The sequence below is a fragment of the Mixophyes fleayi genome, chromosome 7 (genome assembly GCF_038048845.1).
Source record: "Mixophyes fleayi isolate aMixFle1 chromosome 7, aMixFle1.hap1, whole genome shotgun sequence".
Classification (NCBI taxonomy): Eukaryota; Metazoa; Chordata; class Amphibia; order Anura; family Limnodynastidae; genus Mixophyes; species Mixophyes fleayi.
In genome coordinates, this window is record NC_134408.1 from 13,097,091 (window position 1) to 13,112,227 (window position 15,137).

The 15,137-nt window shown below is 39.9% G+C and overlaps 1 protein-coding gene across 1 annotated transcript; it reads right to left on the minus strand.

Moving 5' to 3' along the window:
• Positions 1-11,866: 11,866 nt before the first annotated feature.
• On the minus strand, positions 11,867-13,411 carry LOC142098459 (E3 ubiquitin/ISG15 ligase TRIM25-like). The gene has a single exon (XM_075181305.1). The coding sequence runs from the start codon at positions 13,409-13,411 to the stop codon at positions 11,867-11,869; it is 1,545 nt and encodes a 514-aa protein (XP_075037406.1).
• Between the last annotated feature and the right edge of the window lie 1,726 nt (positions 13,412-15,137).

Consider the following 15,137-nt stretch of genomic DNA (forward strand, 5'->3'; position numbering starts at 1 on the left):
GCTGGCTGCTTTGGGGTGTAACACACACATAGTAGATAGTTTTTATTTTTACACTGCAATTTAGAATTGGGACGAGGACATAACCATACTTGCCAAATTTTTGGACCTCCATCGCCAAGAGAACCCTCAGGAGAGCTCGAAGGGACAAGTGCAGGGCTCCTGATGAGGTTTGTGTAATCAAGGCCCCACCCACTGCAGAAGAAAGTGAGTCACGTCCGGGAGGGTGGGGAGATTCGAAAGTCTCCCCCCTGCTGTGTAACATGGTTTTGCCCAGCTCCTTTTTTAAACTTTTGCACTTAACTCTTCATGATGCCGTTAAAAGTCACTCTTACTGCACACCGATCTCAGTATTCTGTTGATGAACCAACTGAGTAGAGTTTTGTATCACCGCACTGACTATAAGATTTTACCCAATATTAATACACATATCCCTATAAATATCTCCTAAATAGGGTCTCTGGATTGGTGATTGGGGTGCAACCTTGAAACTCCAGGTGTAATCTTCTAATTGATAATATCGATGATTGCCATCCTATAAAACATAACTTTTATTAGGTAGTAACTTAAAAGCGAAATATACTAAAATATAGCAATTAAAATCCCATGGATATAGATAAAAAGCTGGATACACTCAGTATAGTACCTATATAATCCCACTATAAGTAATATGGTACAGAGGTATAATAGTGTGATTAATATGAATAAGTCAGATAGTAAATAAAGAAACATACACCATAATAAGCAATTGTTATGTCTCTAATATAATGCCTGTTAAATAGCAGGCTATACAGGCTTGATAATGTCCAGCTAGCAGATAGAGGTTGAAATAAATATCCCAATTACCTCTTATATTAATCACAAGCGCTGGTATGTAATTCCTTCTGACTAAATCCTGCCGATCAACAGTCAGTTGATAAGCAAACTACCCTGCAGCACACTCAATAGCGTAACATGAAAAGTATATCAGAAACGCTATTGCAGAATAATAGTTGCTAATATGCAATCCCTTCTGACTAGTTCCTGCCGATCTATAATCGGTTGTTGTGCAGACTACCCTGCAGCACACTCAATAGCGCTGCATGGTAGATGTCTCAGAAGTGCTATCACAAAATGATAATAGCTGTTATGGGGAATGTATTGCTAACTGCCTGCTATGTTTCCCCTCTAACTCTGGGCTTATAGGGGTAGTTAAATAATCAGACTCCTCTTAGTACAAACATCAAGTGTTGCCAGCTAATACGCCGTATAGAGGAGTCTGATTATTTAACTACCCCTATAAGCCCAGAGTTAGAGGGGAAACGTAGCAGGCAGTTAGCAATACACTCCCCATAACAGCTATTATCATTTTGTGATAGCGCTTCTGAGACATCTACCATGCAGCGCTATTGAGTGTGCTGCAGGGTAGTCTGCACAACAACCGATTATAGATCGGCAGGAACTAGTCAGAAGGGATTGCATATTAGCAACTATTATTCTGCAATAGCGTTTCTGATATACTTTTCATGTTACGCTATTGAGTGTGCTGCAGGGTAGTTTGCTTATCAACTGACTGTTGATCGGCAGGATTTAGTCAGAAGGAATTACATACCAGCGCTTGTGATTAATATAAGAGGTAATTGGGATATTTATTTCAACCTCTATCTGCTAGCTGGACATTATCAAGCCTGTATAGCCTGCTATTTAACAGGCATTATATTAGAGACATAACAATTGCTTATTATGGCGTATGTTTCTTTATTTACTATCTGACTTATTCATATTAATTACACTATTATACCTCTGTACCATATAACTTATAGTGGGATTATATAGGTACTATACTGCGTGTATCCAGCTTTTTATCTATATCCATGGGATTTTAATTGCTATATTTTAGTATATTTCGCTTTTAAGTTACTACCTAATAAAAGTTATGTTTTATAGGATGGCAATCATCGATATTATCAATTAGAAGATTTAGTGCACCTTATTTCAGAAAAACAATACCCAGCCTCTTTGTTAGAACATACACTACAGACTTCTTTTTCTATTAATAGAGAAGATTTATTGAGAGAAAATGGGTCTCTTAAATCAAAAACTACAGTTTGCTCCTCCATAGAGCATGAACCATTATTCATTACTAGATTCAATAAGAGTTCTATGAAAATTAGAAATATTATCAATCACAATTTCAATATTCTGTGTTTAGACCCCCTGTTAAAACCTATGTTGGGGACTAAACCTAAAATTATTTTTAAAAAAGCCAAAAATCTAGGCAATTATCTAGCCCCTAGTCACTTTGTTAAAAGAAATGTTTGTTCAGATAAGGTCCAATCCACTTGGGTACCGGCTCCCCAAAAATCTTTGGGATTCTTTAAATGTGGATTAAATAGATATACTACTTGCAGATTTATTAATTGCATTGATCCTTTCGAATCTTTTTCTACTAAAGAAAAATTCCCTATAAAGACATACATTAATTGCAATACCGAATACATTATATATTTAAATGTTAAATGTTATTTTATATATACCCTATATTATCTGTCAATTTCTCCATATTCCCAGTGAGCCTAGCATATAGGAAATATGTGACAATTGCTGTGGTCACTGCAGTACAAAATAACTCTGCCCATGAAGAGGTTAATCATGTTTTACATCTTTTCCAACTGAGTTTACATATCAAAAAATGGTACAATCTCTGTAAGTTAATGTATCTTAGTGGTTCCCTTTTAAAAGGCAGCTAAATCCATGATGTAATCTGTTCGTTATATGAGGGTTGGAAGGAATATTTACAAAGATGCCAAATTGGGAAAGTATTGCACAGTGCGTGGCCTCATCTTAAGCAGCCAAAATGACATTTTATCTAATTTGATTAGATTTATCTAGCAGGATGGAAAACCAAATTGGCCAATAGCTGCTTACGTACCATCCAATTGAAATGGGTCAATACAATCTGATTGAAACCATGTAATATTGTCTTCAATATTTGCCATAATTGGATTGGGTTACAATGTGTGTATTCAGAATATATTTATTTTTTAATAAACTAGGCATTCTGAATGCCCACGTGTAGGTGTCATTCTGTGCATTAGCAACAGAAAACAAAGTATGTATTTGTACAGCATAGCCTATGGACTTTAGAGTTTAGATTACTGACTGATAATGCTGAATTTTACAGATTGTTATCTCCCAATGCCAATCCCTGAAACAAACAGAAGAACAGTAGATACAAAAAGTCTACGCTCCCTTATTGAAATTGCAGGTGTTTGTGATGTAAAGCCTGAAATCTAGATAAACCATGTCACACCTTTACCCGCCCTCGATTGCAACTAACAAAATGCAAGTGAAAAACAACTAGACAATTCCTAGTAAAATTGTAAAAACTTTTAAAGCCGTAGTTGCATAGGTGTTCATGTCATTTATAGAATGGGCCTGTAGATGTGATCGGAGATAACCATTCACATTCAACATCACATTCAGAAGGGATTACACATGACAGCAATGCAAGCGATTGCGATAAATCCCAAATAAAGATTGTCTGTTCCCGTAGGATTCCCTTGCGTTTTTTTTGGTTGCATAATACTGAGATAGCCATGGTCCGCAAATGAGCTTTTAAAACACCTATGGGATCTCATTGTTGAAAGATACCAGTCAGGAGAGGGGTATAAACGAAATTCCGAGGCATTCCATCAATAAGTGGAGAAAACGGGGCACAACGGGGACATTGCCAAGATCAGGATTGGACATCCCACCAAAGCTGATGACAGGACAAGGAGAAAACCCATGGGTTAGGCTACCGAGAGGTCTACAGCAGCATTAACTGAGCTGCAGGAGACCATGATTGAACTTTTTGGCCTTAATTCTAAAAGACATGTTTGGCATAACAACAACACAGCGCATCACCCAAAGAACACCGCACCTACTGTGGACCATGGCGGTGGCAGAATCATTGTTTTTAGCTGCTTGTCTTCAGCTGAGACTGGACCACTAGGGCATAATGAATTGCTCCACATATCAAAATCTGCTGGCAGAAAGCTGAAGATGAAAAGGAATTCCACCTTCCAATATTATAACGATCCTTAGCACACATCCACGTCAACCTAGGAATGGCTTCAGAAACGTAAGAGCAAAGTCTTGGAATGGTCCAGTCAGAACCCAGGCCTCAATACTTTTGAAAGCCTGTGGAATGACCTTAAGAGGGCTGTGCACAGGAGATCCCCTGGCAATTTAATGGATGTTGAACTGTTGTGCAGAAAAAAGTGGTACAGAATTGCAGAGTCCAGGGGGTATATTTACTAAACGGTGGGTTTGAAAAAGTGCAGATGTTGCCCATAGCAACCAATCAGATTCTAGCTTTCATTTTGCAGAATGTACTAAATAAATGCTAACTAGATTCTTTATCCTGACTGCATGGACAGCCACAAGGTACGTCCTGCTTCACACTGCGCTCTTGCACTGCTTCAAGTGGAGGAGGAGTGAGGGCGTTGTACTGCACTAGCGCTAAAGCGCTGCAGAATTTGCTGGTGCTATATAAATAAATGTTGATATTGATGATGATGATGATGCTCCATGATATGGACAGACTGTGCGGAGTGTCAGTGACATCAGTGAGAGTCACCGGCACTGGACACCACAGCAGAAGGGGATTTGAGTCACACGTGATAAGGGGACATTGGTGGGGCAGTATATATGACAAGGGAAGAGTGGGGAAACTGTATGTCACACGTAAACGTGTGTGTGTGTGTGTGTGGTATGTGTATGTAGAGCAGTGGTCGGGGAACAGGGGTGAATAACCCCAAATGGGGTTAAAATTAATTTACTGGGGGTAATGCTGGCAGGACACACCGCCAGCAGTCTTGTAATTTTTTTCAATCACATGCCCGCGCGGCGGCTCCCAGCAGTCTCCTCTCCTCCTCTCTACCACTGAATGTCGGGCAGCCCGACGTAATTTTCAGTGAGGAGCAGAGAGGAGCAGCGGCAGAAAAAAACAAGACAAGAACAGAGAAGAAGAAAAAAGAAGAGAAAAAGTCAATAGAAAAGTAATTAAAATAACAGAGGCACATAGGGTGAGGGAAGTAAGAGAAGGGGGAACAAAACTATGTATGCACATAGGGTGAGGGAAGTAAGAGACGTGGAACAAAACTATGAATGCACATAGGGTGAGGGAAGCAAGAAAAGAGGGAACAAAACTATGTATGCACATAGGGTGAGGGAAGTAAGAGACGTGGAACAAAACTATGAATGCACATAGGGTGAGGGAAGCAAGAGAAGAGGGAACAAAACTATGTATGCACAGGGTGAGGGAAGTAAGAGACGTGGAACAAAACTATGGAGGCACATAGGGTGAGGGAAGCAAGAGAAGAGGGAACAAAACTATGTATGCACATAGGGTGAGGGAAGTAAGAGACGTGGAACAAAACTATGGAGGCACATAGGGTGAGGGAAGTAAGAGACGTGGAACAAAACTATGGAGGCACATAGGGTGAGGGAAGTAAGAGAAGGGGGAACAAAACTATGTATGCACATAGGGTGAGGGAAGCAAGAGAAGAGGGAACAAAACTATGGAGGCACATAGGGTGAGGGAAGCAAGAGAAGAGGGAACAAAACTATGTATGCACATAGGGTGAGGGAAGTAAGAGAAGGGGGAACAAAACTATGTATACACATAGGGTGAGGGAAGCAAGAGAAGAGGGAACAAAACTATGTATGCACATAGGGTGAGGGAAGCAAGAGAAGAGGGAACAAAACTATGGAGGCACATAGGGTGAGGGAAGTAAGAGAGGGGGGAACAAAAGTATGGAATTCCAATAATTAATAATATACGACTTGCTTCCTTTCAAATCAAGGGGGTAACATCAGCGTATCTAAATATATTTTGAGATAAAAGGTAAAAAAGTTCCCTGACCCCTGGTGTAGGGGGACAGAAGCAGCAGCATTCACTTCTCTTGCACTCAGTCCCACTGAATTTATAAAACGCCCCTGATTTCAGGGTTTGCTTTGTAGATAGTTTCTATAGTAATTTACTGCAGAAATTTTGCTCAAAACTCAGTATTACAGAATTAGCAACAATCTCCCAGTATTTGATGCACCTCAGCTCAGTAGATGCCATTCTGTACATTAGCAACAGAAAAAAGGTGTAATTGTCTCTGCCCATGGACTTTAGAGCTCAGATAACTTTCTGTTAATGCTGAATTTTACTGATTTCCACCAGATAGTGGTCACTGCAATATATCTACATATCTTACTTCTGGTGTCAGTGTGTGTAAGGATCACCTCCATAGATCCTTAAATAACACAGTGCACAGAGACGTGATTAAACTCCACCAGGAGTCACACAAACGTTAGTCGTGTTCAGAAAAATGAGATCTAGATTTCTTCTTAGTGCTTTGGCTATGTAGTTTCTCAATCCATTTTGCTTCAGAGGGAAGAAGTCATTTATTTATCCCCTTTTAGAGGAAGGGACATAGATGGCAATGTTTGTCAGGAAAATAATGCAAAATTAATCCTCTCCCCTGGTCCTGGGTCACATGCAATGTCCCCACTCCCAGCATGACTTGCCACTTATGCCCCTCCACTCTCAATGTAATTGTGTGTGTTTGTGGGAGATAGTATTCATGCAATGTGTTACTATATAGTGTATTATGTATTATGCATGTACATATTAATATAAGGCGTGTTGTAGGGGATGGTAATAATGCAATGTGGGGGATAATAATGTAATTTGTGTGTATGTGTATGTGCGTGTGTGTGGGGGGGGGATCATATTAATATATTGTGTGTGGGGGAGAGTATTAATGTATTGTGTGTGTTGGAGGGAATATGGTATTAATATAATATGTGTATGATGGACAGTAATAATATAGTGTGTGTGTGTGACTGTATTAAAATAATATGTGTGGGGGTAGTGGTAATATAATGTGTGTGGGAGATGGAATTAATGTAATGTGTGTGTATGGAGGTAGTATTAATATACTGGGTGTGTGGGTGCTATGAGTGTAATGTAGTTAGTAGCACTATTAATATAATGTGGGGGCTGGTAGGGGCTATTAATGTGATGTAGGAGTTAGTGTGGCCAATAAGGTTATATAGTGACCTATTAATGTAATGTGGGGGTATAAATGTAATTTTGTGGGGTTATTGATGTAATGTGGTTGCTTTTCGGGACTGTTTAATGTTTTAGCAGGTAGAGGCTATTCATTTAATATGGAGTCTGTCTTTAACAGTTGGGGTAGCTATTAATGTAATGTGCGGTTGATGGGGGCTATTTATTTTTGTAAGGACTAAAAATGCAATGTGGGCTCTCTGTATTAAATGTGGGGACTAATATTTTAATGGCAGTGCTAGTTGGGGGGGGTATTTATTAAATGGATTTGGTGCTGATTTAATGTTAGTGCTGTTCTGGCTAAGCAGCAACTGAGCTTAAGACACCAGGAGGAGCAGTATATAGTAAAAGGTACAAAAAACAGGTAAGAGAGACCAGTACAGTCTGGATCGACAGTCCTGAAATTGATGAACAGATTTCCATCCCACGTGGAGCAGCAGAGGTGGGAGCTACTGTGAAGACCAGAGACATCCTGATTTTAGGGTTTGCTCTTTAAGTGGTGGCTGTAGACATCTGCTGCAGAAGCTCCACCCACGACTGAGCATTACAGGGTCAGTAACAATCTCCCAGCACGCGATGCAATTAGGCACAGTTCTCAGGTCATTAGATGTCATTCTTTACAAGAGGAAATAGGATGTGTATTTATTCTATGCCCATGGACTTTAGAACTTAGATTATGGATTGTTAATGCTTTTTGCAGATAACACTTTCCAGATGCAGGTAATTAGCTATATAAGCCGGAGTACACGAGGAATGCATAGAATATTGATGGCAGGTGCAAATAACAAAATCCAAACCTCTGTGCACACCTGTAACTTCAATCACTCCTTAAATCACAGTGCGCTCAGTGCTGTGTTTAAATGCCATCAGAAGTGCGTTTAATCCGGGATAGTAAGGGAGACCATGGGGACAATTCCTTTTAAACTCCCCCTTTTGTGGCAATATATGCAATCATTTCTAGCCGAAATTTCTAAAAAAGACAGATGAGTGTTAATCCGCTTACCCAGCGATACCAGCCTGGAGTGGTAAGAGTTAACTTACTGGTTTGCAGGACCGGTCTCTGTAGTTGTGTGCATGCTCAGTAAAATGGGAAGACTACATTTAGGCTTTCAGTTCCACTCGTTAAAAAACCCCCAAACCCCACACACAACATAAACAAAATTATGCGGCTATTGTAGTGTGGGATCTGCGCCAATTTGCATAAAATAGCTTGAAATTTCTTTGCGCATACCTCGAAATTGGGCGCATGGAAATGCCTATGCAGATTTTCACATATCTGGCACTTACGTCTGACTGAGTCTGCAGAGGTAGGATGGGGGAGGAAAGGAGCTTTCTAGCATTGGTCGAGTACAGTACAGGTGTCGTTATGCAAATGCGTCTCATGCAGTCCTTCAGAAAGACATGTATACACCTGTCAGGAGGTGTATCTCTTGCACCTGCTATAGGGCAGATGCAAATACTCACTGATTATGATGAGTTATCATAAGTCAGGAGCATTTACTGCTGATGCAGAGGTGGACGTATTTGGAGGGGTGTGCGCTTCTGCAATTGGCTTGTTTTCCGTGCTATTTGTTAAAGTGCAATTTACTCCCATTTTGCATTCAACTGTGCATCAACGCCTAGGTGTTTTGTGTAAAAATAACACAATAACCTACATATAGTAGGCAACAAAACATAAACCTATACGCTATAAGCAGCACAAAAGTATGCTCCCAAACTCTATCTTTTCCTTTCCCAATTTATTACTAAGAATGTACTTACTGACATGTGAGCAAAATGAGAAAATGTTCACTAGTATGTAGCGATATAACCATGGTGAATAGTGATAACAAGTGTAATTATGTCCCATCATTCATATTAAAACCTTATTATCACAAATATTGATGACCAGAATTATCCTAGATATGTATAATAAAGGGAAATTAGTCCTTTTAGAGTGATTATCAAACTAAAACAGTAGTTATGTACTGCTTGCTGGTCATAGAGCCCAACTGTCCCAATTTAGGTGGGGCAGTTCATATTTGAAGACTGTCCCACCTTCCCACCAGTGGTGGGTCTGTTGATTTGCGGGAAGTTAGCAGGTATGTTGCCGCTCATTGTGGTGATTAGTGACTTGACCACGGTAAGTGGGTGCTATGGGCAACGCTACTTAAGGAGAGGAGGTTTGGGGGTTCCCTAGACTCAATGTGGCATAACCATGCCCCCAACATGGCTCGACTATGCCATATCCCTGAAACCATCTGATTTAGGAGGGACAGCCCTGATTTAAGAGTCCCGCCATCCCAATCGGGGCAGCTTTGTCACAGGGGTGGGAAATTTGAGAGGTATGTCTCATTTGCACTGTTGCGCACGACAATGAAGGTGTTTGGTGGGGAGGGGAGCAGAGTACCTGGAGCCTAGCGCTTTAAAGTGCTAGACACACTCCTGGGGCACAACCCCTGTTCCAAAGCTGGATTTCCAAATGTATGCTATACCCTTTTATGAGCGTGCCGACATGAAGTGGCAACGTGCCCAATTAGTCCTACATCTAGGATAATATTGGGAGGTATGATGTAGGTAAAACCTAGGAAAATAATAGTTACTCACTGACCTTCTCTGCCCCCACCATGATCCTGTGATAGGTCAGTACCTCTGCTGGCTCTTGGCAACTCACACCGCTGCCACTCTTCCAGGTGGCAAAGAACAATTAGCAGAGTGCAGTTGACTCCCGCTGTTGACATGCATGAGCGCCACCCCACTTTAAGCCGCGGAACATACCAGGCACGTAGCTCAGACCACACCACCAGAGCAAACCATGTAAACGCTGCAAACGCTGATTACCTCGGAATACTCATCAACGCCCAGTACTGTACCAGCAAACACAGGACAGGTGTCAACTAGCACCCCATGCTGAAATTACATTATATTTGTTAGCTGTGTCAGTGACATACTTTGCTGCACTTTAGGAATTTAAAAGCTTTGTTTTGGAAAATCAGTTGCACTCACTATGTGGTTGTGTTTAGTTTTATTACAGGTTTACCGGTAAATTCTCTTAAACTACAAAACATTTGAAGACTGCATTTAATAAGTAAAATTACTGGTGCTCTTATATTGTGAAATCGTCATTCTTTTATAGTGTTTTCACTCCCTATCCATAAACAGTATTTGCACTTCTGCATTGTCACATACAAATAGTTTTATTTCAGCTTTCTAAAGTGTGTGCACCGTTTATTCTATTTTGGGAAATAAATGTGTAGGTTTATTTAACTCTTTGTACTACAGCCAAAGGTAAGTTTCTGATTCTGATACTGAGAGTGGTGGAGAATCAAGAAGTAGTACCCCCCCCCCCACCCACCCTATTCCGATAGTGGGGCTAGTGCATAAAGACCTTTTTAAAATAAGTGATCTGTTTAACTATGATCCTACAGATGTGGGCTTTAAAGTTCCACTATAAAAAAATAGTTCAAAATTAAAATAAAGTATTAATAAAAAACAAGACACAGAAACACACATAGACAACATTAAGCATATTCTTAAAAGTTGCAAAATTTTGTTTTTATCTTACATTATTAAGCTTTTTTTTAAAAAAAAAAAGTACAAAAATTAATGCAAAAAATACTGTATTAAAAATGGATGTAATTCCTAACTTGATAAATAGCTTCCCAATGACAATTGACAGCAGGATCCAGCAAGAATGATTGGGGTCATCGTTGGTGGTTATCACTGGTCGTATCCTCATTAACAGGATGGTCAAAGTGAAGCCAAGCGCTCTTGCTGGAAACCCCCATGGGGATACTGGTCGTATCCCCATTAACAGTTTGGTGGAAGTGAAACAAAGCCCTTTTTTGTTAAGTAAACCCTTTGGCCAAACTGGTACCAAAGGTCACATTATCTTAACTGTTGCTACCTGATCTTCAAGGTAGGTGTTGCCCAGCGGTAATTGAATGCCTCTGGTTTTTGTGTTCAACAATAATTATACAATCAACACCAATATAATCTTAGGGGCAAATTTATCAAGCTGCCGGTTTGAAAAAGTGGAGATGTTGCCTATAGCAACCAATCAGATTCTAGCTGTCATTTTGTAGAATGTGCTAAATAAATGATAACTAGAATCTGGTTGTTATAGGCAACATCTCCACTTTTTCAAACCTGTATCTTGATAACTTTATCCCTTAGACTCTTAACTCAAGTTCTAACATTAACTATTAGAAAGAATGTGGAAACATGTAGGGCCTGAATCATTAAGGAAAGTAAAGCAAGACAATGAGTAACTTTGAACCTTGGCAAAACCACGTTACAATGCAAGGGGCGCAAATGATTTAATTATTTAGCACATAAGAAAAATACTGGCTGTTTTTTCATGTAGGAAGCAAATACTTAATAGTTTTATTTTTACATTTACATTAAAAGTTGATTTAGGACATGCCCTACCCCAACTATAAATCTGTCCTCACATTTTAAATTTACCTTCCCCTTGAATACAACATGGTTTTGCCAAGGTCCAAAGTTACTCATTTTTTTTGCTTTACTTCCCCTAATGAACCTGATCCGTAAAGTCTAAGAAACAGTAACAAAAGCAAAAATATCTATGTAAATAAAGAATGAAAGGCAACATTAACTAAACAGTTTAGTCATTGTAATTGTTTTACTTGATTAGAAAAAATAACTATATTTCTTATACAAATAATTATCAAAACGGTACAAGTGTAATACAAAATAGACTAGCAGTGGCAAGTTTATATGATAGTAATACAGAGAAAAAAAATAACTATAGGGTTAAACTCCTTAAGGTAATCATTATTCTTAACTTTTGATTTGGACGCAACTATTAAACACATAGAAGGCAGCATGCAGGGGCTCGGAGAAGGTGGCAGTGAAGGTGTGTAAGTGTTTGATGGGGTCACACAGCTGATAGAAAGACAGACGTCCGGCCTCATAGTCCAGGAATATCCCTAGACGTCGACAGGAAGAACTGTCATGTAACAGTGTATCTGTAGAGTTGTGTACCGCAAAGTGTTTATTATCAGACATTTGCAAACACCAGGATTTATTATTATATCCCACATTGCAACTTTGCCCTTTCCTATCAATGCTACCATAGGCCACCCCTACGCTGCAGACCCCCAAACCACTCGTCTCCACTTCCCAGTAATGCTGACCTGAGAAAAAGGTCCTATTGCTTAGAACCTGACATACTTCAAAACTTTTCCTTGTTTTAAGATTATGGTGGTCTATCAATGACCAAGATGCAGATTTCAGGTTACCCGTCACAACAACATTATTTCCTGCAGTTTCTATATCCAATAATACATCTGATGCCTCTTGTACATAAAACCCTTTGTCCTTTTTTACTTTAGTTAAAATATCAGTAAAACCGGTGTGTAGCGTCAAGTCAATCAGAATCTTATCCAAATTAGCAACTGTCTTAGTGTCCTTTCCAGGTTGCTCTTCAGGATCCCAAAAGTCAAAGCCTTCTAAATCTCCTCGCAGGACAGTTAAAGGGTCGGCCGAATTGCATAGTTCTTCAAAGTGGATAATCTTCCCTAACAGTTCATCGCTTTGCATTTCCAGCTTCTGTATTAGGCTAGTAAGTTGGAGTGAAATGAATTCTTCTTGTCTGGAGATCTCAACCAGGACTCGATTTTCTAGAGTTTCCAGATGTTCTCGGATGTCCTTAAACAGGGCAGTGACTCTCTCGGTAAAACTGGTTACTCTTACATCCATTTCTCTTTTGCTCACCTTTAGATTCTGCATATTTTTTTCATACTCCTTCCTCTTTAAGTTCATTTTCTTCATCACATTCATAAGTTTTCTCTTTGTTTTCTCCGAGGCATCATCAAGTGACTCAACCTGGTGTCCCCGATGCTCTCCAACCACCGAGCAGGATGTACAGATACATACGGCGTCCTCGGTGCAGTAATACCTGAAAAGTTCATTATGAATGTGGCATTTTTTATTCTTCATGGACGCAGTGGATTGTGTTAGGTCATGATTAGCCGAAATACTGTGTACCCTCAGGTGGTTATTACATAGAAAAACGGCACATTGTAGGCATGTTCTAACAGCGGAGTGAGCACAGTAAGTGCAGACCATCTCGGCGCGGTCTGGCTGAGCAGTTTGATACCGGCTCACAATATTGCATAGTCTCAGATTCCTTTTCAGCTCAGGTCTGTTCCTAAATCTCTGCCTGCACTCAGGGCATGTTGATTCTCCTTGGTCCTGGTGGTCCCAAGTTCTCTTAATACAGTCCATGCAGAAGTTATGTCCACAGCTCAGAGTTATAGGATTTGTATAAATGTTCATGCAGATGGAGCAGCTCAAATCGTCTCTCAGGTCAGCAGACGCCATTCTTCAGACAGACAGCAAGCACAAGACGTTACAACCCAACCCGTGATTCGGTAGTGTATTGTTCTTTATCACACAGAATATCAATGCTACAGTTCAACTACTGACGGCACTTACTAAGCAAGTTATATATTGCTATATAATATTTAACTGCTTTGCATGTACGTTTCAGATATGTACAACTTTTATTGCTCAAAGGTTGATAGAAAATCAGTAATTGGTTATACATTTATTTCTTAACCCTTAGCTGGCCTAAGAAACCTGTTGTTCTTCATGCTTTGTCTTGTAATTCCACTACATTTGCAGAGCCATAGGTTACAAGGGGGGGTCAGTAGATTAGGTACAGTTTCTGATATACATGTGAAATATACCTGATTTATAAGTAGTATTTTTTTAAAGTTATTTTTCTAAAATGTTCTGAAAAAAAAGGACAGCTGCATGATGGGGCCATTTTCTTAGCTCAATACTGTCACTTGTCCAAAGTTCTCTAATAAGTAGGGTGGTCGTCTGGTTGGATTTTACCAGCCTTGTCCTAGAAAGTAAAGTATTAATTATTCCCAATAAAAATTGCAACTCCACTGCTAAGTATGGAAAGCTATGTGCAGCCTACATGCTGGGACTCCATGTTAGCAAGAGTGGAGCATCTTTGTTGGATAGCAAAAAGTGGAGAAGGATGTGAGAGGGAGATGGAGGAAGCAGCTCAGAAAGAAATGAAGACCAAGAAAAGAAACGTGGTTCCAGAGAAAGTATCACCATCATCATCATCATCATTTATTTATATATAGGGCCACTGATTCCGCAGCGCTGTACAAAGAACTCACTCACATCAGTCCCTGCCCCATTGGAGCTTACAGTCTAAATTCCCTAATATACACACACAGAAGACTGAGAAATCAAGAGAGTGAGACTAGGGTCAATTTTGATAGCAGCCAATTAACCTATTAGTATGTTTTTGGAGTGTGGGAGGAAACTGGAGCACCCAGAGGAAACCCACGCAAACACGGGGAGAACATGCATACTCCTCACAGATAAGTCCATGGTTGGGAATTGAACTCATGACCCCAGTGCTGTAAGGCAGAAGTGCTAACCACTTAGCCACCGTGCTGCCCAAAGTAGGCCTGTGTACTGGTGATTCACCATATTCCTGATATCTTGGATCGTCATATAACCACAGATCCTAGCTAAGAATCTTAGGGACTTTCTCTAGTGTTCACTGGTAAATTAACAGTGAGTGAACTCTCTGTATGTTCTTGTGTTTTCAATGTTTATTAGGTATATGTTTATGATCTTTATTTTTCACAATTTGTTTCTAATGTTAGGACCAGTTGCTTGGATGCTCCTAATTTTCCCACTTGTTTTCCTACTACACTATCTTGTACTTAGTTAATGAGAAGGGTGTTTTCACAAAAGGAATTAATTATTATAACTTTATTTATAAATAAACATGTCTGCTCAGTCTTCTAACCCAAAACACCTCCTCAATGTCTTTAAATCTCAATTCTCCCACACCAACCTGTCTGACATCACTGTGCGACGTCAGACGTCAAATTCAGAGAATGAACGTCTAGAACCAAACCAGCCATGTTCTTCGCCTTTAGCAGCCCACTTTCCCTTAGAGTGGAAGGTGCCTACTGGAATTTAGTTTCCCCCAGGTCTTAGGCACACATTAGTAGAGGCTTATACTGAGACTGGCACTGGATACATACCATTAATCAAACCATTGTTGGTA

Bases quoted from the DNA above. Each gene is read 5' to 3' on its own strand.
- LOC142098459 (XM_075181305.1), bottom strand. From the start codon at position 13,411: ATGGCGTCTGCTGACCTGAGAGACGATTTGAGCTGCTCCATCTGCATG.